The 22,217-nt window shown below is 43.2% G+C and overlaps 1 protein-coding gene across 7 annotated transcripts; it reads left to right on the forward strand.

Moving 5' to 3' along the window:
* The first annotated feature begins 1,114 nt into the window (after nt 1-1,114).
* ptk2bb (protein tyrosine kinase 2 beta, b) lies at nt 1,115-22,167 on the forward strand. Of its 7 annotated transcripts, none has more exons than XM_037087208.1 (30): nt 1,115-1,372; nt 8,574-8,806; nt 9,145-9,323; nt 9,886-9,973; nt 10,286-10,365; nt 10,453-10,515; nt 10,661-10,715; nt 10,795-10,935; nt 11,049-11,123; nt 11,530-11,631; nt 11,776-11,893; nt 12,045-12,084; nt 12,322-12,353; nt 12,475-12,519; nt 12,611-12,708; nt 13,434-13,515; nt 13,604-13,704; nt 13,828-13,943; nt 16,000-16,100; nt 16,227-16,316; nt 16,558-16,762; nt 17,569-17,677; nt 17,758-17,817; nt 17,915-18,037; nt 18,161-18,583; nt 19,452-19,476; nt 19,593-19,627; nt 19,877-20,011; nt 20,129-20,209; nt 21,284-22,167. In XM_037087208.1, the coding sequence occupies exons 2-30, from the start codon at nt 8,612-8,614 to the stop codon at nt 21,497-21,499; spliced, it is 3,213 nt and encodes a 1,070-aa protein (XP_036943103.1). In that variant the 5' UTR covers nt 1,115-1,372; nt 8,574-8,611; the 3' UTR covers nt 21,500-22,167. The 7 variants fall into 7 exon arrangements, with proteins under 7 accessions (XP_036943103.1, XP_036943104.1, XP_036943106.1 ...); XM_037087209.1 differs by lacking the exon at nt 1,115-1,372 and adding an exon at nt 5,975-6,116; XM_037087211.1 differs by lacking the exon at nt 1,115-1,372 and having other exon boundaries at nt 8,612-8,806; nt 18,161-18,313; nt 18,548-18,583.
* The last annotated feature ends 50 nt before the right edge of the window (nt 22,168-22,217 follow it).

The following is a 22,217-nucleotide window of genomic DNA, read 5'->3' on the forward strand; positions in this document are numbered from 1 at the left end:
CAACACTTTTACACCATGATTTTGTCAGAGAGATTTCACGTGCGTCACAGCTGGTGGTTGTGTAGCAACAGAGCTAAAAACGTACAGAAAAGGAAATCGTATTTTTAGCCTCTGACGATGAACTTAAGTATACAACTATTAGAAGGACACCACAGATAACAACTACAGTAAAGTAATATAAAGTGTAGTTTTGTAATGCTCAAAAACGAATCTGTGTGTCAGTTATATTTGTTTATAAGAAAGTTATTTGTTCTTGTATAAACCAGGCTTATTATTAAGTATTTGGTTATTGATTTGTAAAACACTTGCTGAAACTTGAGATGATGCGTTCGAGGACCACATTTGCATTAAAATATTTCTGGCAGATGTAGAAGTGATAGGAACGTTTATCTATTGATTTGAAATAGACATTTCCTGGTCTGTGACGCAGGGAGGGATGATTTTAAAGATAGTAATTTACATTCTGTTTGTAGCCTACTACTTTCTTGTCTTTCTTTCTTTAGTATTTATTTGTCTTAATGTTTGCAGTTTTTTGCTCAATCGCTGGTCAGCGTAGACTTTCTTATGCAGGGATTACTATTCTCAGAATAAAGAATTAAGAACATATTACTGATTATCTGGGCTTATTTTTTCATGCACTCTTTCAATTGTAGCGCTACATAACAGCTCGCAGTTAAAAGAGAGAGAGACAGGGCTTGGAAGTTTATTTATTTTGATTATTAATGTTATCATTGTTTAGCTTGCAGCGCCATCTGCCGTCCAGGCGGTGTGATTACACCAGTATAACAGCCATTATGGTCATAAATGACTGAAAATAGAAAGAAATTGTGCGTGTAAAGGTACAGATGGAGGGGCAAAGCTAAAACGAAAGTGCCAGGCAGTGAACCACAATAAGCTCTCATTGTGTTAAAGTCGTATTTCGGCTGAAGAACTTAAGTTACACAAGAGTTCTCTCTGGGAGGATTGTTTTGCAACCAGAAAAGCTTTTGCCATATCATTTCATAACCCTCCGTGCGTCTGACGAGAGAAGACACACACACACACACACACACACACACACACACACACACACACACACACACACACACAGACATACGTGTGTTGTTTTAAAGCGTTGTGACTTGAACTTTAACTTCACAGAGTGCAGTCCGCCATGTTTTCTTGTTTTTTTTTTTTTTCTCCTCCTGGAGACTCGTGACATGAGGAAGTGGGCCCACCTGACTGCACCGCTGCACAGGTGAGGGAGTGGCCAGCTGCGAGAGAGCGAGACGCGAGCTGTCAGGCCCCGAGCTCCCCGGGAGGAATACCGCTTTGTGTCCAGCTGGGGGGTTTTTTGTCGGTTCTTTGGGGGAAGGAATTCGATCAGAATCAGGTAAGATGATCACCAGATGAACAGATATATGTGTGTTGTTTTTTTTTTTTTTTTCAGCAGGGCGACTTCCCCACCTGAATTCTGCTCAGGTGGAGCCGGATGAAGCCAGTCCCACTCACAAGGGCCCACATTTTTTTTAGAGGTTATAAACAGATCAGAGCTGCATTTTCTCACGTCAAAGGTGCATGTTGTGTTCACCCTGCTCTTAAAACATGTGTTTTCCTTGTTTTAAAAAATGAGATTTGTTTGTCCTTGCCAGGACCATGCAGAATGTGACACCCTGCTTTACAATGCTTGGATGTGTGTGTGTGTGCGTGTGTGTGTGTGTGTGTGTGTGTGTGTTTTTCAAGGCGATCAATGTGAAGCGCAAACATCCATTTTTTCCCCTCACAGAGAGACAGACAGAGAGAGAGAGAGGAGTTGTTCCATTATCACAGCATGTCTGTGCAGGTGGAGCAGCGGGCCAGCCACATTCCAGTGCCCGGGGTCATGACGTTGCGATACGCAGACCCCCCTCTCAGCACAGCGCCGCTCAGACCGCAGGGCCCGCCTTCTGTTGGAAACCAGGAAAAGAGGCTCCTCAGTTAACTCCTGCAGTTTCCCACCTCACAGCTTTTATGAGACGTGGCTGATTTATTCAGTGATTGCCCGGATTTCCAGCTGATTCACCTGGTTATGCAAGCAAAGATCTTTTATCTCCTAAACCTAATCTTCTCGGATAACCTTTGAGGGACAAAAAAATACAGTCTCGTAAAAGTAAGATACGAGTTTTCCCTGTGTTGCTGTTACCCACAATCAGCATGTGTTGACACCTCTCAGTGGAATGGGTTATAACACAGTCAGCGCTGCGTGTCATGACAGATTCTTGCGAAGACAAGTGTGTCTTCCATTGCACCACTGAGCAGTTTGCTTTGACAGCCAGAGGTTGTACCTGTGTAGGGAAACTGTGGCTCGATCGTTACTGGATTTTTATGTAAGGCAGATAGCAGCAAGTCCTCATATCTCAACGACGGAGCAGGTGGATGGTCGGTCACTCCCAAAACGACCACGAAACCAGCGACAGGTGTATTGGACTTTTGTCGTGTGCCTGCAGTTTTGTCGGGTTTAGGCAAGAAAAACTACCTGGTTAGGTTTAGGAACACAGTGTGGCTTGTGTTAAGATAACTGTGTGAGTAATGAAACGGTCGTACCGCTGTTACTACAGTTATGTACGTAACATAACACTGCGGCCTCCTGGGTGAAATCCCTGCGCTCGTTTGACTCCGCCATCCGTCCCAAACTTTCTCTTCATGCTGACTTTCATGCTCTTTAACTGCTTCGCCAGACCTCTTTTTTCACTGCTGTAATAATTGCTACAGCCACTAGAGGTCGCCCGCCGAAGGAGACTAATCAACATGGGTCGTAATAAGCTGCTTTAAAAGTCGGACTAAATAGTTGTTCTTCTGATGAGGACTCTCAGATACAGATAATTATAGTCGTGAAATGTCCGATAGCGTCAGTGCTTTCTTGTAGACAAACGACAGGCTTCTAATTGACCTCAGACCTTTGTCGCCATCTCCGCGCTGCAAATTGTTGTTACTAATCAGGCGACATATTAAGGGCTGCAGGTACAGTCATTGATGTAAGCACTTTATGTGTCATTTATAATCTCAATTAAACTGTAACATAGAGCCCATTTAAAATGCTGGAAAATAGTGAAGAAAGTGCATATTGCACTAATTCCAGGAACATTTTATGGTTGTATGCTTGTTTTAGATGACCGACGAGCCAAAACCTACATATGTTCACTTAAACCGCACAAGAATAGAGGAAATCCCTCATTAAACAATTGCGGGGCGTTTGACACTTTTGCTTTTACAAATATTTAAACGGTCAGTTGATTATTGAGCAGCTGGCAAATGTGTAATTCCTACGGTGGCGTAGATGCGACTCACCACTGCCTCTGATTGGCTTACCATGACATATTACCCTGGCCTTGACCTATCGTCACTCCTCATGTCTAAATTTAACCAACCGCCCGCCTTCACTGCAGTAAGGATTTGTAATGTAGCGAGCAGGTCGTCCACTGATCGCACGGCTGAAGGTTTCGATCCCCACCTCCTTTTCTCCGAATGTCAGTCATCAAGTATTCGTCACTCATCAATCGACTAATCCTCCCTGGCAGATCTGTCAGTGTAGCTCGAGTAGGAACTTTCTGAATGGACTTATTTATTTATTTACTGGTGACGCAGTTAGTTGACACATTTATCAAACTGTCCATCATTCATGTTAAACTGTGCAGGAAGTGATGATATGATATTACGAGAAAAAAGTCAGTTTCCTGCAAAGAGCTCAGCCCACATGATGACCAAGAAAAAAAAAAACAGCCTCTAACCAAGAGCTTGTAGTGTGGTTAACATTTTTGCAGGCACTTCCCCAGCTGCGTGTGGTGAGACTTCTTTCTCTATGACTTTCTGTATTGCCAAACGTCTCTATTCTTTCTAGCTCGTCTCCTCTTTCTCTCAAGTGCGGCCTTGTTGAAGTGTGTTTCATCTCTCTGGGGAGTTTTGTTCTCATCTGTCAACCCGGAGTCGGTCTCTGTCATTCACCTCCAGACATCTCCCCAGTCGATAACAGACATTTCTAACTGCGCTCGGCTCAGAAGAGGAAGAATGACAGAAATAACTCCTAATCCAGACGAGATTTCTGGGTGCTGAACACTCCTATTTATCGTCCCGCTGCGGCGTTTGTTGTGGCTGAGCGCCGGAGGAGTTCGCTCGCTCCACCTTGGTTTCTCCGTTTGCGATAAAAATCTCCCCCCGGGATCACTTACAGTTACCATAACAACTCGTGTGCCAGCATGACTGTGTTAGAAAGAGACGACAACAACATAGCGAGCTTAGAAAGTGTCGCTTTTGTTCAAGCCTGGGCGATTGTTTGAGACACTTTGGACTTCTTTAAGATGTATAAACATGTTTTTTTGTATATATATTTAGCAAACTCAAACTTGTTGTCTTTATTGTTAAATGCTGCGTAAAGGAAGCTCTAACATCCATTATAATATGGATGATATGAAATTGACTCTGACCGGGCATTCAATGTTGGGATAGGTTGGGATAGCTATGATTGTTTTTTTCATAAAAGTTTGATCAATTTTCGGTAACTGTTTGTTCTGCCATGTGTCCATCACGATTCCAAGGTGAGATCTTCTAATCACCTGTGAGATCTCAGTCACGCAGGAGTGATTAAATAGCAGTAAAGAAGAAGGATCAAGGAAATGTTTGGCACTTTTGTGAGGAGAATGACTCAAGACGGTTGATTAATTTTACCGAATTGTCACCGATAAACTTGATGTCATTTGGCTGATTGATACATCTCTTACACTACTCTGGTTTGGTGGCAATTTTAGGTAATGACAGGTTACGCTTATTCAGTGCGTGAGTGAGTCTGCTGACACATTATGACGCGTTTTTGTGGTAATGAATCGTTTCCCGGAAGACGTCCTGACATGTCAATGCAGGAAAAAGCAGAGGTGTGATCAATAAAATAAACATTGATGCCTGTATTTCAGTCAGGAGAGCCAGTTCCAGGGGATTTATTACATTTTCAGTCACTTCACGTAGGCCAACTTGCAAAGCAGACATTTACCTGAAAGTTTTTTTTGTTTACATGATTACATTATCCATCCCAATTAATACATCATCAGGCTTGAACGTTCAGATCATCAGTAAAAATGAATTTCCAATATCAATCACAACATTTTTCTTTCTTTTTTCATTGACAAAGTTCTCACCTCATTTGGTTTTGTTACATTTTCGATCAGGTTAGAGCACAGATGCCATTTTTTCAGGACTTTATTAGGTATTAGAAGGACACTTAGGGGGACAGTTGCCGCCATATTTTCCTGCTTGTCACAAGTCAAAATGTCTGACACAAAAAAAAAAAAAGAGTTGATTTTAGTTTTGCTACACAGCCGCATTTTTACCCAGGCTCTGTCCTTCTGTGCCCCATTGTTCTGTGTTTTAGTGTTTGAGCGTTAAAAACCTAAAATCAAGTCTCACTCTCTTGTTACCTGAAGGAGCATGGAGGTCATTCTGCAGTGTTCAGAGCTGCGCCACAACCACTACAGGACTTTTTTTCCTCAACAATACCTCACCTGTATATAAATTTGCGTTACATAAGCCACCGTCTTTCTCTGTCTTCCATCATTCTTCTTAGAGACACGGTGCATGCAAATATTTTGGTTTCATAATGTGATCCGAGCACATGTTGCAATCTGCCATGAATATATGTCACTGGGTTTACTCATCACTTCCTCCACAGGAGAATGTTTGTGTGTATCCACACCTCCACACGCACTGTAATCCTGTGGATGTCTTCTTATCTTAGAAGTACTCTTAAACTTCACCTCCTCAATCCCCCCCTGTCTTCAGGCCTCCCACACCCAGGTGATGGTGCAACATGCCGGCCGTGCTGCACACTCATCTTCTCTCTCTCTCTCTCTTTCCCTTTCTCTCTCTCTCTCTACACACACACACACAAACACACCCACAAGGCCCTGCTGGGGAATTCATGGCCTCAGGCTAAACAAAACACAACCCTCGTCCAGTGGCGGCAGAAAAAGCCCTGAGAGAAAAAAAAAAAAAAAAGAAAAACTCAACGCAGCTCAGCTCCCTCACAGCAGACTCGCAGCGTGGTGCTTCGTTTGTGAGGGAAACACGTTGTGACAGCCAAAGGGCACTTCTCTGACGGACGCCGTTGTAAGGTGGGTAACCGGCAGACTCTCTAACTCGGAGCGAGGTGTGTTGTCAAGGTTGTTTTGGAAGTAGTTAGCCTACTCCGGCTGTGTTTACTGAGTCAACACGCCCTTAGATGTTTGATTGTCAGGCCAGAGTATTAATGTGAGGGGGTGAGATGGACTTATGTCAGGGTTCTTAAGGTGAGAGCGGCTCCGGATGAACTTTTTTATGCTGATCTTTTTTTATTTTGATGCATCAGTGGGGTAGCTGCCCCTCTCAATGTCAGATGTAACCTAAAAGTTTGTTCAAAGTGCATGCAAGTTCTCAGTTGTTGTTTTTTTTGTTGTTGTTGTTTTTTTAACACAGCGATAAGATTTCACTTGAGTGTTTCCTCTTGAGCATTCTGTGGCCGTGGTTGCAGCTGCTGCTGAAGTTTTTTTTTCTACCATCTCCAGTAACCATCGCTGTGTTTGCTTAGGGCGAAGTGGTCGGAGCAGGACCCACTGCTGCCGGGGTGAGGTATTTATATTGTTAAAGGGACAGTTTGCCATTTTGGGATATACATTTTCCCGAGAGGTAGATGAGAAAAATTGATGCCACTCACTCACTCACTCACATGTGGGTGTGTTAGATTTAAAGCTGGGTTGAGGTGACCAATTCACCCTCTCACACCTTTAAAGGTAATAGTTCGCTAGAGTGATAGTCTAAAAAGAACACAACAAAAACTATTAATTGATCATGAAAATAATTATATATCCACAGAGAAATAGCTTCTAGGCAGAGGAAAGACCTAAATAAACAGCGGTTGTGCAAAAAGGAATAGATAAGTTAACAGTTAAAGTGCAGTGACTGGGTGAATGAATAGATCAATAAATAAGTAGTTGTCGCACAGGGAAGGATAAAGTCGTGCGAAAGAGGTGTCAAACATTTAGCAGCGATATTTTTAGTGTCGTGTGACAGGAAGGAGCTGTACCTCAAAACCAGGGGTGTGAAAGTGACCTTGTGGCAACTTCAGGAAAAAGTCGACCTGAGGTGAAAATAATCTGCTACACACTCACCAGAAACTACTAACTGGCAACATTACTGTTATCTTTCTTTTTTACTTAACAAGATTGAAGCTATTTATAACATATTCAGATTTAAATGCTGGCAGATTTTTTTTTTTGTTGGCACGGAGCCAGGATTGCTTGTTTCCTCATGTTTCAAGTCTTTAAGCTAAGCTATACTAAGCTAAACACGGCTCCAGCTTAAAGCAGCTACAACGAACTTAAATGTTGTGTTGATTCTGGCGCCTCCTTTGGACAAAAGCGGTAGCGCTCCACACTGTTTTGTCCAAAGTGATGCTTTTTCCGAGGCGTTTTAAAAAAGTGGCCGTACCAGGAGCACCAAGTCTGTGTGATCTGTACCTAATGGTAATTTTGATTAAAGCTATCAATGTTCCATGTTAATGCTATTTTCTAACAATAAGCAACAACGAGGTACATAAGCCAGTTGTTTTGCATTAAGAATCACTATGTACAAATCTCTCGTTACTCTTGCTGCTGGTCTGGTTTGCTCACGTAAGTCATTCAGAGGCATCAGTATGAGATTAAGACTGTTTCACAGGGCAGACATGCTATCAGTCTCTTCATCTAACTTTTTGGAAGCGCGCTGTGTGAAAAGGTTCGGAGGATTTTCCCAAAATGTGAATTCTCTGCTTTTGAGAGAACAGAAAAGCTGCTTTCCCGCTACTTTTGGAGTTTTCTCACCTCAGATTGTTGTCTTGAGGATGAATCAACAGGAGTTGCATAACGGCTCAGATCAGAGGAGCTACTGCACGGGTCGGTTAGTCATCTCTCAGCTATTCACTAGTCGTTCGGTTACAAATATATCACAGTGTTGTTTGGACATTTTGTCATCCCCGTCAGGCTGTGGACAGGAAGATTCCTTTTCCACATTTTCCCTTTTTTTTTTTTCTTTTTTTTCAGCGGGCATGTAAGGAATTTTAAGTTGCATATGCACTCAGGGACAGGAACCAAATGTCCTGCTATAGTTTGTTGAGCTTTCTCGGCACAGATGATACAAGTCTGCGCACTGTCACAGTTTTTCTGCTTCATGAATCACACAGGCCCTCACTTGAAATCACGGTTAGGAAAGAATGTAATCGACGGATCTGCGAGTCAAAGGGTGTGAGTCAGACACCGCATGGCACGAGATCAGAGCCATCGATGTGAAGCCCGGTGTGATTTTAGTACTACCACGAGACGAGTCACAGAACAGTGTGTACTGTTGTGTTAAAGACACTGTTGACACTTCCTTATAGGCCACAATCCTTAAAACCTGAACTTCATTATATAAAACAGACTGTCCTCTTTCATTTTTCTAATTTTTCCTTATTTAGGGTTCAAGATTACCAGCTAAGGATCAAGACGTGGACCGCTGAGGCTTCACTACTCATTTTAAAATCTTAATTAGAGTCTTTCTTCCGCTCTGTCTGTCTGAAGGATGATTTGGATATGATGGTGCCGACACAACCGTGACGATGTATGAGGTGATGTCCGGAGACACCCTGGGCTGGAAGGTGCCCAGTCCAAGAGAAAGTAGGATAGAGTCCTCCGAACTGAACTTCACCGGGGACGAAGGGTCCGTCAAGATCCTCAAAGTGTGCTTCTGCACCAACAACAACTTGGGCAAGAACTTCAAGCTGGTGAAATGTGACAGCTCCTGGCAAATTAGGGTGAGAGTCATCTTTAAAAAATTTGGGGGGGGGAGGGTGGTGATGTGTCAGAAGGCTGTGATAAAGAGACTACGGATTCGAAGGTGGTGTTTTGTATTTGAGCCAGAGATGTGTTTAATTTGGCATCCTTAGCATCCAGGAAAGATGATAAATTCTTGAGCAACACACAACCACTCTTATTCCCTCTCTGAGTGTGCAGCAACAGCCAAAAATAAAACTTTAACTTGTTATCTCCAGTGCTAAAGAAGAAGCAAGTATATCCAGAAAAGTGCAATAAATGCTGGGCTAAAAGTTTGTGATTAAAGTTTCGAAGTCGCTCACTCTCCTGTCTCCTTCAGGCCATTATTCGTTCGATTCTGATCAGCGGTCGACTGGGGCCAAACATCCAACACGCAGGATGCTACGGTCTCCTGCTGACGCACCTGAAGTCAGAAGAGCTTCACTGGCTGCATCCAGACCTGACAGTCGGAGAGGTGGAGCAACGCTACGAGAGCCATCATGTGGAAGCTGAATGGAGGTAAAGATTGTTTTCAGATGTTCGTATCTGGTTTTATCTTGTAGAGTGTTTGAATGTGATCTGCTGAGCATGTTAAAGGAGACATAGTGTGCTCATTAGCTTCAAGAATTATGACAAGAATATATTTACATGCTTTGATGCTCAAAAACTACATCAGTTTTCTCAGACTGTCCAGCGCAGAAGCATTTTACCCTGTTTTACCTCCTGTCTCTTTAAGGCCCCCCATCCTGAATACCCAGTGTCCTCTGACTGGTCAGCTCACACATGCCTGAGCCAGCAATTCTAACAACAACAGAGCAGCTGTGCTAAATCTAAATAAGCATTAATTATGCAAATGTGCGACATGGTGTCACAAAGTCAATTAAAGGCAAGAGTACTGACGAGGCGTTTAAGGAGCACCTCGAAGGTCTGTTGGTGCAGACTTTGACCTTTTTCAACTTTGAAGATCTTTTACATGCATAAGAACTTCTGTGAAACACTGAAGGAAAGGAAACAAATGAAAACAATGAGCAGGTCTCCTTTAAAGGCTGACATTTGATAAACTTGCTTGGTGTTTCCGCAGGTACGACCTTCGTATCCGATACGTTCCCGTCAACTTCCTGGAAAAATTCAAAGACGACAGATCTACCTTAGTGTATTTTTACCAACAGGTAACTTTTTGGCTCATAAAGAATTTTATATTTTTGAAGATGGATATTCAACATTATGAAGTATTGTTCTTATATAATAGTACTAGATTATCCAGTATTTTGCTGACTTTTTTCATTTACTCCTTTTTGTTTCAAATCTACAAATGATAATCTATTATTACAGTAATGATAATCATTACTGTGTGTGGACGCAGCATGTTTGCTAGCTGGCTGCTGGAGATCATTTGATTCTGCAGAAAGGCAAAATAATACTTATACAAATGTATTTAGTCCAGTGTTAACGTAGTTTATGTTCGCCTTTTCCGACTTCAGGTGCGCAATGATTACATGCAGTATCACGCCAGTAAGGTCAGTGATGGGATGGCGCTGCAGCTCGGCTGTTTGGAGATCAGGTGAGTCGCCATGTTCCTCCTCCTCTGTCCTCTCATTCTGGTCCAGCGCTGTTGATTCATTTTCTTTCTTTTTTCTCTCTTTAACAGGAGGTTCTACAAAGACATGAACGCAAAAGGTCTAGAGAAGAAGTCCAACTTTGAGCTGCTAGAGTGAGTTTCTGTTTTTCATTTCATTTCATCTGTTGGAGCAGCTTGATTTACGTTCTCCTCAATAAAAGTTGACTTGTAGGATGTGGTGTTTTGATCTGGCATGGTTTAAATTTGTTTCCCCTGACTTTTTGCTTTGTAAATGAAGAAAAGAAGTGGGCCTGAACCTTTTCTTTCCTCGACAGCTCATTGACAGCATGAAGGTAAGCTATGACTTCAGTTCTTAACGCCTAGACAGCCACACACGTGTTTTACCACTCACAACATTTGATTGTGTTTCAGTCACGGCAGCTACGGAAGTTGATCCAGCAAACGTTTCAGCAGTACGCGACACTGAAGGAGGACGACTGCATGGTCAGGTTTTTTGAGACCCTCAAAGACTTCAACAGTTACGACGAGGAGGTTTTCCCCTGCGAGCTCGTGGTGAGTATCGACACGGTGACCCAGAACTTATTCCGCCGCTGCTCACATGGATTTTTTTTTTTTTTTTTTTTTTTTTTACGAAACCGTTTTTAACCCTTCTCACTTGTCAACAGCAAGGTTGGAGTCTGTCGGTGGAGCTGGTCATCGGTGGGAGGGGAATTCGCCAACGCACACAGAAGAATTCAGCGGTAGGCATGATGGAATCCCAAGTGACCCAACATACAACCATCATTTTTAGATTCGTAGACTTTAGTTTTTTGTAAAGGTGAAACAAACTATAGGCAACAAAAACAACGTAGTGAGCTTTAGAGGCGCTGGCAGGCAGACGTTGTTACTGTTCCAGTTTTTTATGCTAAGCTAGGCTAACCGACTGCTTCACAGATATCGTACAGACATGAGAGGGATTTAATATTCTTACCTAACCGTTATTGTCATCATTATCCATTATTGTGAACTGATTTTTCAATTCCAGACGTGTCATGCAAAGAATCTGCTCCACTTCTCTTGCTTTGAGTGAATCCTGCATCATTATACAGCACGTCTGATGCAGCTTGTCAGACGTAATCAAACTTACGGCTCTGTCTTGTGCCTCAGCCTGTGTTTCTAGCCGACTTCAAACAGATCAAGAGGGTACAGTGTTTGTCTCAGAGCGACGGCAAGGCTCTCCTTAACATGGACGTGGAGGGGGCCAGACAAGTAAGCGTCGCAGCAACACTGTTGAACAATTACATTTGCACACTGCACATCATTGGAATACAGTAGTGTATTTGCAACAGAGAGTGTTTGCACAGGAGATTAGAGCCGGCACTCGTGCTCACACTGTTGTTCCATTTCTGATAGCGCCTATCGATCAATGTGGCGACGGTCCCCATGGCGGAGAACATGATGGACCTGATTGATGGGTACTGTCGGATGGAGAACGACACAGACGACAGTGTAATCTACAGACCAGACAAAGGTTGGTAAGGCGCAGCCACTTCCTCGTTTGTTTTCTCAACATGGCTGTGGTTAAAGCTTACAATAAACAGCATGAGTATAAGCAGTAAAACCCGTGGGAAGCTGTTTTAACGAAGTCTGAATTACAAGTACTGATTTATGTCATTCTCTAGATGCCAACTCACGGACTGCCCTCCCTGAGATCCCCACAAGGTGAGTGGATTTTGGCCGTTGTGCAGCTCTGAGTGATTTGTGACCTCTCAGAGCATCAGTGCAGAGTGCTGAGTCCACACTGTACTCATCCCCTCTTTGGTTGTAATATGAAACGAGAATTTAAAGTTATTGATGAGAAAGTCCGCTTCGGTGAATCATCCCGTTGGCGCTCTGAGGAGCCATAATTTGAGAATTTATGATGAGGGCTTTTCTCTCGTTGTGTCTTTTCTGGAGCAGCAGAGACAGAGACACGGTCAGACACAGCGTTGGTGAGCAGACGCCGTTCTTACTTTTACACAACCTCCACGTATAAAGCAACACATAACATGTTCTTAAAAGAAGCTACGGGGTTATGATTAAGAAAACAAACTCTTTCTCTTGTATTTTTAGGGTCGGATATCTATTGTGAGATTCTGGATGAAAGGCCAAGATCAGGTTTGTTGAAAGTTTGCATTCATGTCTTCCGCAAGAATAATAACTGAGGGAACTCGCTCTCAAATTTCATCTTCTGATTCTCGTTCTGTAGTTGTTAAGTACGGGATCGACCGAAGTGACATTGAGCTGGGACGAATCCTCGGTGAGGGCTTTTTCGGGGAAGTCTACGAAGGAATTTACAAAAAAAATGTAAGTGTATCTTCCTAGTCAAAGTAATTATTATATATGAATATATGTTTATAAATCTATCTATAAATTATAATACAGATAAGAGAAATTCAAGAAGATTGTTCAAGTCTAAATGCTTCCAGTGGTCACACTTAGGGACCACTAAAATTGAGAATATCACAACAGCAATAACATTATCGAGATGAAGAGATATCTGCTAACATTAGCATGCTAACCAGCTAGCCTCTGCCGAAGCTCCTGTGCTAGCGGTGTAAACAAGACCAACACCAGCCTGCTGCTCCGAGCTCCCAGGCTGGACCGCGAGCAGCGCTGCTAACTGAGCTAACTAGCGAACAGCAGCTGAAGCTAGCGGTGTCTCTTGAAATATGCACTGCCCCTGTTTGTTTGGTGTGTGAATTCGCAAGGTGTCCAATTCCTACATATTGCATATTTTAAATAACTTGCTGAATAAAGCATGTGGTTTAACTTGGTCCCATGTCAAGGTCTTCAGATCACTTGTTTTGTCCAACCAACTGACCAGAACCCTAAAGAGTTACGGTTTACTGCCACATAGAACTGCCACCGAGAAGCTGTAACCCAAAAATGTTTGGTGCTATTGCTTGAATCAATGGTCAGATGAGTTGCAGATTTATTTCTGTCCACTGATTTCACAGTTATTCTATGTGCCGTATGCTCGCTTGCACGACTTTCTGTTAAAATGTCTTTTTCGGCTGTTGACTGGACAGAATGGCGGCAGAGTTAATGTGGCGGTGAAGACCTGCAAAGACTGCTCACCTGACGTGATGGAGAAGTTCATGAGTGAAGCAGGTGATCAGACACGTGCAGAAAACAATGAAACAGCCGTCATATGAATAACTCTGATGGTAACGTTGTGAACTTTGTCACGTTTCGCCAGTGATCATGAAGAACCTCGATCACCAGCACATCGTCAAGCTGATTGGGATCATCGAGGACGATCCCGTGTGGATCGTCATGGAGCTCTATCAGTACGGGGAGGTCAGTGCCAGTCCTAATGTCATCGATCACGCTGTGTGAACGTGTCGCAGCTGGTAGCCTCGTGCACTGAAGTGTGGCGGAGGCCCTTTAAGTGAACTCCTGTCTCGCTTGATGTTTTCGCAGCTGGGGAACTACCTGACACAGAACCAGAGCAAACTGACAAACACAACTCTGGTGCTGTTCAGCCTGCAGATCTGCAAAGCTCTTGTCTACCTCGAAGGGGTCAACATGGTGCACAGGTGAGCCGGCTTGTGTTGTTGTATCCAGGGAGAGTCTGTGAGATTTTTTTATTACAGGGAAAACTGATAACACAAAGCATATGCACATTAAAGGGTAGCGCCACCAAGTGTGTTCACAGGTCTTGGAGAGTACCACTAGATCAGGGGTCACCATCACGGTGCCCGCGGGCACCAGGTAGCCCCCAAGGACCTCATGAGTAGCCCTCAGGCCTGTTCTAAAACTGAAAACTGAATATTGATATTATCTGTTTCCCACCTTGTTAAGTCATTGTTGATAATTATTGTGAGAAATCATTAACGTGATCAGTGTCTTCACATAGATGAGTATCATTAATCATTAATAATCATATATAACTAAAGGCAAACTGAGCAAATTTGTTATTTCAGAAGAGTGTATCAAACTGGTAGCCCTTCGTATGACTCAGTACCCATGAAGTAGCTCTCAGTTTTAAAAAGGTTGGTGACCCCTGCACTAGATGAAGCATAAAGCCTTTTGTGGCTTAGAGGAAGTTGCGTGTAATCTGATAAATTGGCTCCAGTGATGTGACAGTAATGTAGGCACCAGATTTTGTAAAGGGTGAAGAATGATTGGAAGTGATCTGGAACTGTATGGACTTTAATCATTTGTTTGTGGCCGGTGGACCCCTTTTCAAAACATGGCGCCCACATTACCCAAAATGCAACCAAGTAACACAGTTTTTCACATACGCAGTCGTGTCCCCCCGCCCCCGCCCCCCCCGGACCTGTATACACATTTTTATGCATAAAAATTGGTGGAGCTACCCTTTAAAATGTCTTCAAAAACTGATGCAACAATAGTCACGGCTGTATGTAACACGTCATTTCAGTTTAACTGAGGGCTTGACATTTGTGAATAGTGAAAGTTGTGAGTTCATTGTCTTCTAAGAAACATGCTGACTGATTCCAGTGTATCTAAAACAGTTCCCTAAAACATTTCACAGAAAACTGAAGCCCCGCGTTCAGAGCGTGACACAACTTTTGTCTCTTCGACAGAACCACTGAGTCACCATGACCAGCTACCCTGAGCTGATTTTGTGTACGAAGTGTTAGTGTTTGTACAGTCTGTCTGTGCGGAACCTAGAGGAGTAAGGTCTCGGATAAATTGGGTCCTAACAAAGGGGCACAACCTGTAATGTTCTGGGCCCATCAGGCTGATTTACGGGCTCAGTGTGTTTCTTGACATCATTTCTTGTGATTTAGAGTGCAGTGGTAAGTCACAAGAGAAGAAAAAGGACAGTCTCAACGTTAGATGTAGCCAGAAAAATACGGAAAAACAATGGCTGGGGATTCACAATACTGATGACATGCCGTCAGCAATAAAAGCTTACAAATGAATCAAATGAAAGATGAGCTTTAATTATTCATACCTGATGTTTTTCCGGTGAATGTGTATGTTTTGAAAAAGCGTTGGGTGTCTGCACCTGCCTGTGGGCCATTATGATAGAAGTCGGCATTATAATATGTTAATCCAGGACTGGGAAAGACTTGATGTTTTCTGCAGTTACGAAAAACAAACGTGCATATATCGCTGTGGGCAACCAGCCAGAAATGAGTTGGAAAATATCTGCAGATCTGCAAAAAAATAAATAAATAAAATGTAATATTGTGCATCCCTAACAAAAGGCTGAAACAGCATCTGAATGTAAAGCTGGGTCAAACTTTTTGTTTCTTTTTTCTTTAAACATATAAATATTTACACCCAAATTACAGAAACGTTGATGTGGGGTGAATGTTTTCTGCAGAGTGTTATCAACAGGTTTCAGGCAGCGAAGCAGCAGCTTGTGGATCCAATCTTCCGTGAAGAAAGAACACAGCAGAGGAAATGAGTTTCTGCCTGTGTGGAAAATGCAAACATTCTTTTTTGATTTATATTCCGCCGCAGTCATGGCAGCGGCACAGTAAATCGAGAGGCCAATTCAGGTCAATCAGCGAGGTTCATATTAAGACTCCTGCGTGTTATCAGCTGATGATACGCTTTTGTCATCTTCACCTGTTCGTGCGTAAACTGTTCTGTCTCGTTTGTGTTTCGTCGCAGAGACATTGCGGTTCGGAACGTGTTAGTTGCCAGTCCAGACTGCGTGAAGCTCGGAGACTTCGGCCTATCGAGATACATCGAGGATGAAGAATATTACAAAGGTTGGAGACGTAAACATGCTGGATTCGTATTTCACACATATCCTTGTCAGAATAGATAGACAAGGGGGAACATTAAATACTTCAGTGGCCATTCAAAACTGAGATGTCTCCCCTTTTTCTCTACAGCGTCTGTTACTCGGTTGCCGATCAAGTGGATGGCACCAGAATCCATCAACTTCCGACGCTTCACCTCAGCCAGCGACGTCTGGATGTTTGGTGAGCTTGTGATACTCTTACATGCGACGCGACTCCTCAGCGCAAAGAGGTTTCGTTGATGGAGATGTTTGTTTAGGAGCACGTGACACAGAAGCACACTCGCTAACACATGGCGACGGAAGGTGGATTGTTAAACCTTCAACTTCAACAAAACACCACGTGCGAGGTTCCAGAGGGCAGCAGGCGCACAGACTTGTACTCATCCTCGACGCTTCTCCTTTTGTCTGTGTTTCTTCAATAGCCGTGTGCATGTGGGAGATAATGAGCTGCGGGCAGCAGCCGTTTTTCTGGCTCGAGAACAGAGACGTGATCAACCAACTGGAGCAGGGAATCAGGCTGCCCAAACCAGACAACTGCCCTCCTGCCCTCTACTCACTCATGACCCGCTGCTGGTCCTACGACCCCAGGGAGAGACCCAACTTCACCGAGCTGGTGGTCAAGATCAGGTAAATAACAAAAAAAAAAATGAAGGGAGCTTTACTCTTTCAGGATCACTCTGCGATGTTTCCTTTGCGTTGGTGCATAACTACGGTTAAGTGCTGTGTTGCAGGGACCTGCGAGAACCGTCATCAAGTGAATAATGAAGACGAGTGCTCAGAATGTGTACCTTTTGAATTCCTGGGCAATGAAAAAGTGCCCGAGAGAAGAGGCCTGCAGCAATTGGGCACTCTGTCTAGACAACACTTGAGTCTGACAAGATTCAGCTGTTGTTTATAAATCGCTAGAGCACTTGGCTGGAGCACAAGAATGTGATCCAAGGACATATCGACATATGTACCACAGGAAATAGATGAATCTCAACTCCGTATCCTCTTTGCACATTCAAAAGGCACCTCCTTATGCGTTGGTTAGTACCTCCAACAGTATGGCGGATGATGTCAGGTAGGATGATTGGTTTGCAGAAATGTCTCATTGGACAGACTACCAAATAAAAAGCTAAATACACGGTCGTAACAACAGAAAAGATGACAGATGTCAGAGATACTTTACCTGGAGATTTAATGAGTCAAGATAAAGGCCTCGTTTCATTGCTGTCTTTGCAAGGACTCTGAAATGCTCTGAACATGTGTTAGTCCAACTATCTTATCAAGTTCAGTAGGATGATGTTTGCTTTTAAACTTTAAAAAAAAAAAAAAAAAAGTTGGGGGAATGATTATTGAAGACCAACGGTGCGATGAAGTCAGTCCGTCCATTTAAAATGTTTATATCTGTCTTACCGAGACATGACGTAGCTTGTTGTCTCATCTCCCAGCGATGTCCACAAGATGGAGAAGGAGCAGGAAGTGGAGCGAGAGAGGGACAGAGCGCGCTCCACCAAATTCTTCGACCCCAAGTTCAACTTTAGCGAGCCTCCTCCCAAGGTGGGAATCCCATCGGCCGAAACTTTATTAAGATGTGTTTGTGCGTGTTTTGATACATCTCTTCAATATGTTTACTGCAGCCTTCAAGAATGAAACCGGGGCGCTTTGGGAACACGCTCAGTATCGGGCTGCACATTCAGGTACAGTAGTGAAGCCGGGGTAACCTCTGAATATGTTTCGTCCAAGACTGCAGGCTTCACTTTTCATATTCCGTTCTATTTGTGTGTTTATGTGCAGCTGAACGAGGCGTTGTGTGCCAGCTCGCCTGACCTGGCCAGCCCGTGTGAATATCAGTCCCCTGTCGACTCCATGAACACCCTCACGTTGCCGGTCAGGTCCCCTCGACGCCGAAGCATGGGGGTAAGAAACACTCCGCTGTGTGTCACGTGTTAAATTTTCAGAAAACCCAGAACACTGAAGAATGCATTCAGACTTTCTGCCACGTTAACCTGTCTTTCTCCTTGAATGCCTCTGCGACACCAGGAGGGCGAGTTTGTCCGAGTGGAAGCCAACAGCAAGGAGGACGCCCAGCGCCTGTGGCAGAGGGAGCGGCAGCATATGCAGGACACTCTCCGCCAGCAGAAGGAGCAGATGATGGAGGATAAAAAGTGGCTGGCGAAGGAGGAGAGACTCCTGGTGGGAAGCAGAGCGTCATTAACCTTTTTCAAAACCCTCTCTGTGTCTCTGTGTCCCTCTGAATTCAATGTGGCCCTGGAGGCGACGCTGAACGAGGCGTCCTTTGACAGTATCGACCCGCTCGTTCACTCCCGACGCCCCGCTAGTCTTAAATTGAATGTTCCAATCATAACAGTTCCAAAGAAGGGGTCCACGTCCATATCCTATAAAATGAACTTACCTGTTCTTTTGCAGGACCCCATGGGACCGGAGGACCATTCCAACCCAGCGGTAAGTGTCCACACATAGAAGCAGTGATTTTAAGAGTCAGATTAAAGGAAGGTTCAACTCTAAAATTCTGGGCCCGTAACATGGTGACCAAACGAAATCACCATGATGTTTGTGTGATATCATTAGTGCTTTAAACCTATTTTTCTGCTTTGTAAAACTTTTGCAGCAGCAGTATGCCTTATGGATAAAATTAAAAATCAGGGAAAGTGCAATGTCCAGTTTGTAGGTTTTAGTGGTGTCTTGCGGTGTTGTTGCAACCAACTAAACACCCCTCGTCTCATGGATATGGCCCAGTCTCTAACACCGTATCCAGTTCTCATTATACATCCACGGTTGAAACATGGTGGTGCAACATGGCCGACTCTTTGGAAGACGATTTGCCCCCTTTGCTGTTCTCATGTTCAGTTGATTATACGCCCTGTAATCTATCGTGTTCCATTTCTGCCCCTAAATAAACATTTCATTAATAAAATAACAGACAAAGGGCCCATAAAAATACATGTTTTCCATCCTCCTCCAGTGATCACAGATTTATCAGCTGAAGCACTTGCAGTAAATCACTACAATCATAACTGAAGTCGTATATCTGTCAGCGAAATGCAAAAACTTCATCGGGGATATCACCGGCATGATGGGAAATATAGGACACCACCAATCAACCAAAGTACAAGAGGCACATTGGTCGACACTCCTTATTTGGGGATATTCAGCAGTGTGAATGAAAACAAGCAGAGGTTTTACTTTCACTCTACCTTTGTGCATTGTTGTCTACAGTGTTTGTGAGCTGTTGAATATCTCGACAGTGACAGTACACACAGCCTGTTTGTGTTCTCTGGTGCTCATAAGATCTATCTCTTATTCTTTTCAGTCCCCTGAAGCTGACAGCGAGCATGGTGAGTGCTTAAAGAAAATCCACAAATGCACATTTTTAATTCAGAGCATGATTATTCCTCCCTCTCAACGCTGTCTGTCTTTTCTCTCTCTCTCTCTCTTTCTCTCTCTCTCTCAGCAGTTCCGGAGAAGCCCCCGCGGCTCACAGCACACGTAATTATATCTCTTCTTTTTTTTTTTTTATTGTAATGTCTTTTCAGACCATTTAATTATATTAGCTTTGATTTTAAGATAAAAAAAGGAGAAGTTATAATGAAGCCCGTCACCTCGAAGAAGTTAAATTACCCTGTAGTTGAAAGGGCGCCGACGCCTCACTGCAGTTTAAATAGTATCCAGTGGTCCTTTGTGTAAAGTAATGAGGATTTTCCATTATTAAAAAAGACATTGTTCTCCCTCCTTCAGCCCGCGCCCACCGCTGAGCTGGACCGCTCAGACGACAAAGTGTACCAGTCCGTCATGGGCCTGGTCAAAGTCGTTGTCCAGCTCAAGAATGACGTCACCGAGCTGCAGTCGGAACAGTACATCACCCTCGTCCAGGTGCGCCGAGACAAATCTGTTTTTCACTCGGACCTCAATGTTCATGAATTGTTAGTTACACCAAACACGTCGAGTCTTGCAACTGATTAATCCTCCCCCATTGATCTGGGCCCACAGTCCGTTGGGATGGCTTTACGAGACCTGATCCGCAGCGTGGATGACATACTGCCCACTTTACACGAGTCTGTCAGGACGGAGGTACAGTATATTGTCTGCAGCTTGTTTGTTGTGTTTTCTTATCTTCTTGCTCACTGTCTCTATTGATTTCCACCCCCTCCCCCATGCTGTTGCTGTCCTTGAACCAAAAAGTGACTGAACTTCCCCTCAAACACAAACAAAGCAAAGAGGAAGTGATCATTTCATGTGTACTATTGTGGGTGAGGACAGCCAGAATCTGTAGCTTGCATACTAGAACAGTTTTTACAGTCATATTTATCAATTTATCAAAAGGGCTACAGATAAATGTTTAATTGGATGCATTTATTATTTACTTAAAGGTGCAATATGTAAGAAATTGACCTCCCAAAAAATAGGGGGCAGCATAACACCAGAGTAACCACTAACTACTGCTAAATGTAGCTGTTGTTAGCCGTGCAGCTACCAGTCCAGACAGTGGGCTACATGTGGTATTTTGAAAAAGGAAGGGCATGGAGGCAGGATATCCACACACAGGGTCAGCAAAATGATCATATAGGTTTTAACATGATCAGCTAACAGCAGAGCTGCAACAATCAGTTGATTAATCGATTAGTCAATCAAAAGAGAATTAACTGACTTAATCACCGAATCGTTTCTTTAAATGTGGGGATTGGCTGCTTTTCTTTGTCATTTTTGATATTAAATGAAAATTCTGGGTTTTGGATGGTTTGTTGGACAAACAAACAGCTTGAACGACAGGAAATTGGGATGAGCATTTTTGACATTTTATGTTAAAAACAATCGATGATGGAAAATCTGGTTGAAGCAATTTCAACCAAAATGTGTACAAGTGTCACAAAGACAGTGTCCATGTCTATGAATTTAGATTACACTGCAGACACTTCTAATTTGTTACAAATCACCTACTGGTTGTATTCAAGTGTCCCAGTAAGTCATTATAGTACGACAGTGAGTCATCATAAACAATACTAAGACCCTGAAACTGCCACTAGAGCAGCTAAACAGAATTCAGTCGTCCTTCATTTCATTATTTACACTTGTGCTTTTCCTCCTGTGACATGTCATCCATGAAAATGTGTCCTTCCACCCATGTTTGTTTATCGTTCCCCGCAGATCGAGGGCACCCAGAAGCTGCTGAACAACGACATGGCGGAGCTGATCAGCAAGATGCGGCTAGCCCAGCAGAACGCCATCACTTCTTTGAAGGAGGAGTGTAAGAAACAGATGCTGGCTGCAGCACACACTCTGGCTATGGACAGCAAGAACATGTTGGACGCTGTCGACCAAGCCAGGGTCAGAGCCAATTTAGCCAAGCCAGTGGCCCCCTAGTGGCCTGTAAACGTTCTCTCAGTTAGGAATAACATTTTCGCACAGCTGTGGTGGAGTTTGGAGTCAAATGTGTGTTGCCAGGTTTAAATATGCTACAAAAAAAAAAAATCACTGTACGTGTACAACTCGGGAAAAAGTGTATACAAACCTACATAGTGTGTATACTGAGACTGATGATGGTCCTTTGGCATCATTTTGAAGATGCCGTCATTTCAGACATTGACGCGCGTTTTTATGTGTGATTGGTGAGTTATTTTGAGTCATTGTCTGCTCAGAATCTTTGTAAATACAAAATGTATCTTGTGATAAGTACAATAGTCTTTACCACAGAGAGAATGGAAACAATCAGGTAAAGCGAATCAAAACACAAGTAAATGTTTACTCTTTTAACCCTATCAAATGTAACCTGACTGAAAATGTTAAAAAAAAATGACAAAACCAAAAGGTCCAGTAAACTTTTCAAGTCTTTTTTTTATACGTAGAGTTCATATCTCACTTAATATTATGAGACCACACTGACGAGGACAGTGGATTGTCAGATATGTGTTAAGATGGACTCTAAACAGTCAGCGGTTTTGGTATTGTTTGTAACCATTATTATGAAATATGAAATTGTAGCATGAAAATCAATGGCTATAAATAAATATCATGACATGTGCAACATACAATAATGCCTGTTCTTTGAAGCACATCTGTTTTTGAGTATTTTAATATAAAT

This window comes from Acanthopagrus latus, chromosome 22 (genome assembly GCF_904848185.1).
Source record: "Acanthopagrus latus isolate v.2019 chromosome 22, fAcaLat1.1, whole genome shotgun sequence".
Lineage (NCBI taxonomy): Eukaryota > Metazoa > Chordata > Actinopteri > Spariformes > Sparidae > Acanthopagrus > Acanthopagrus latus.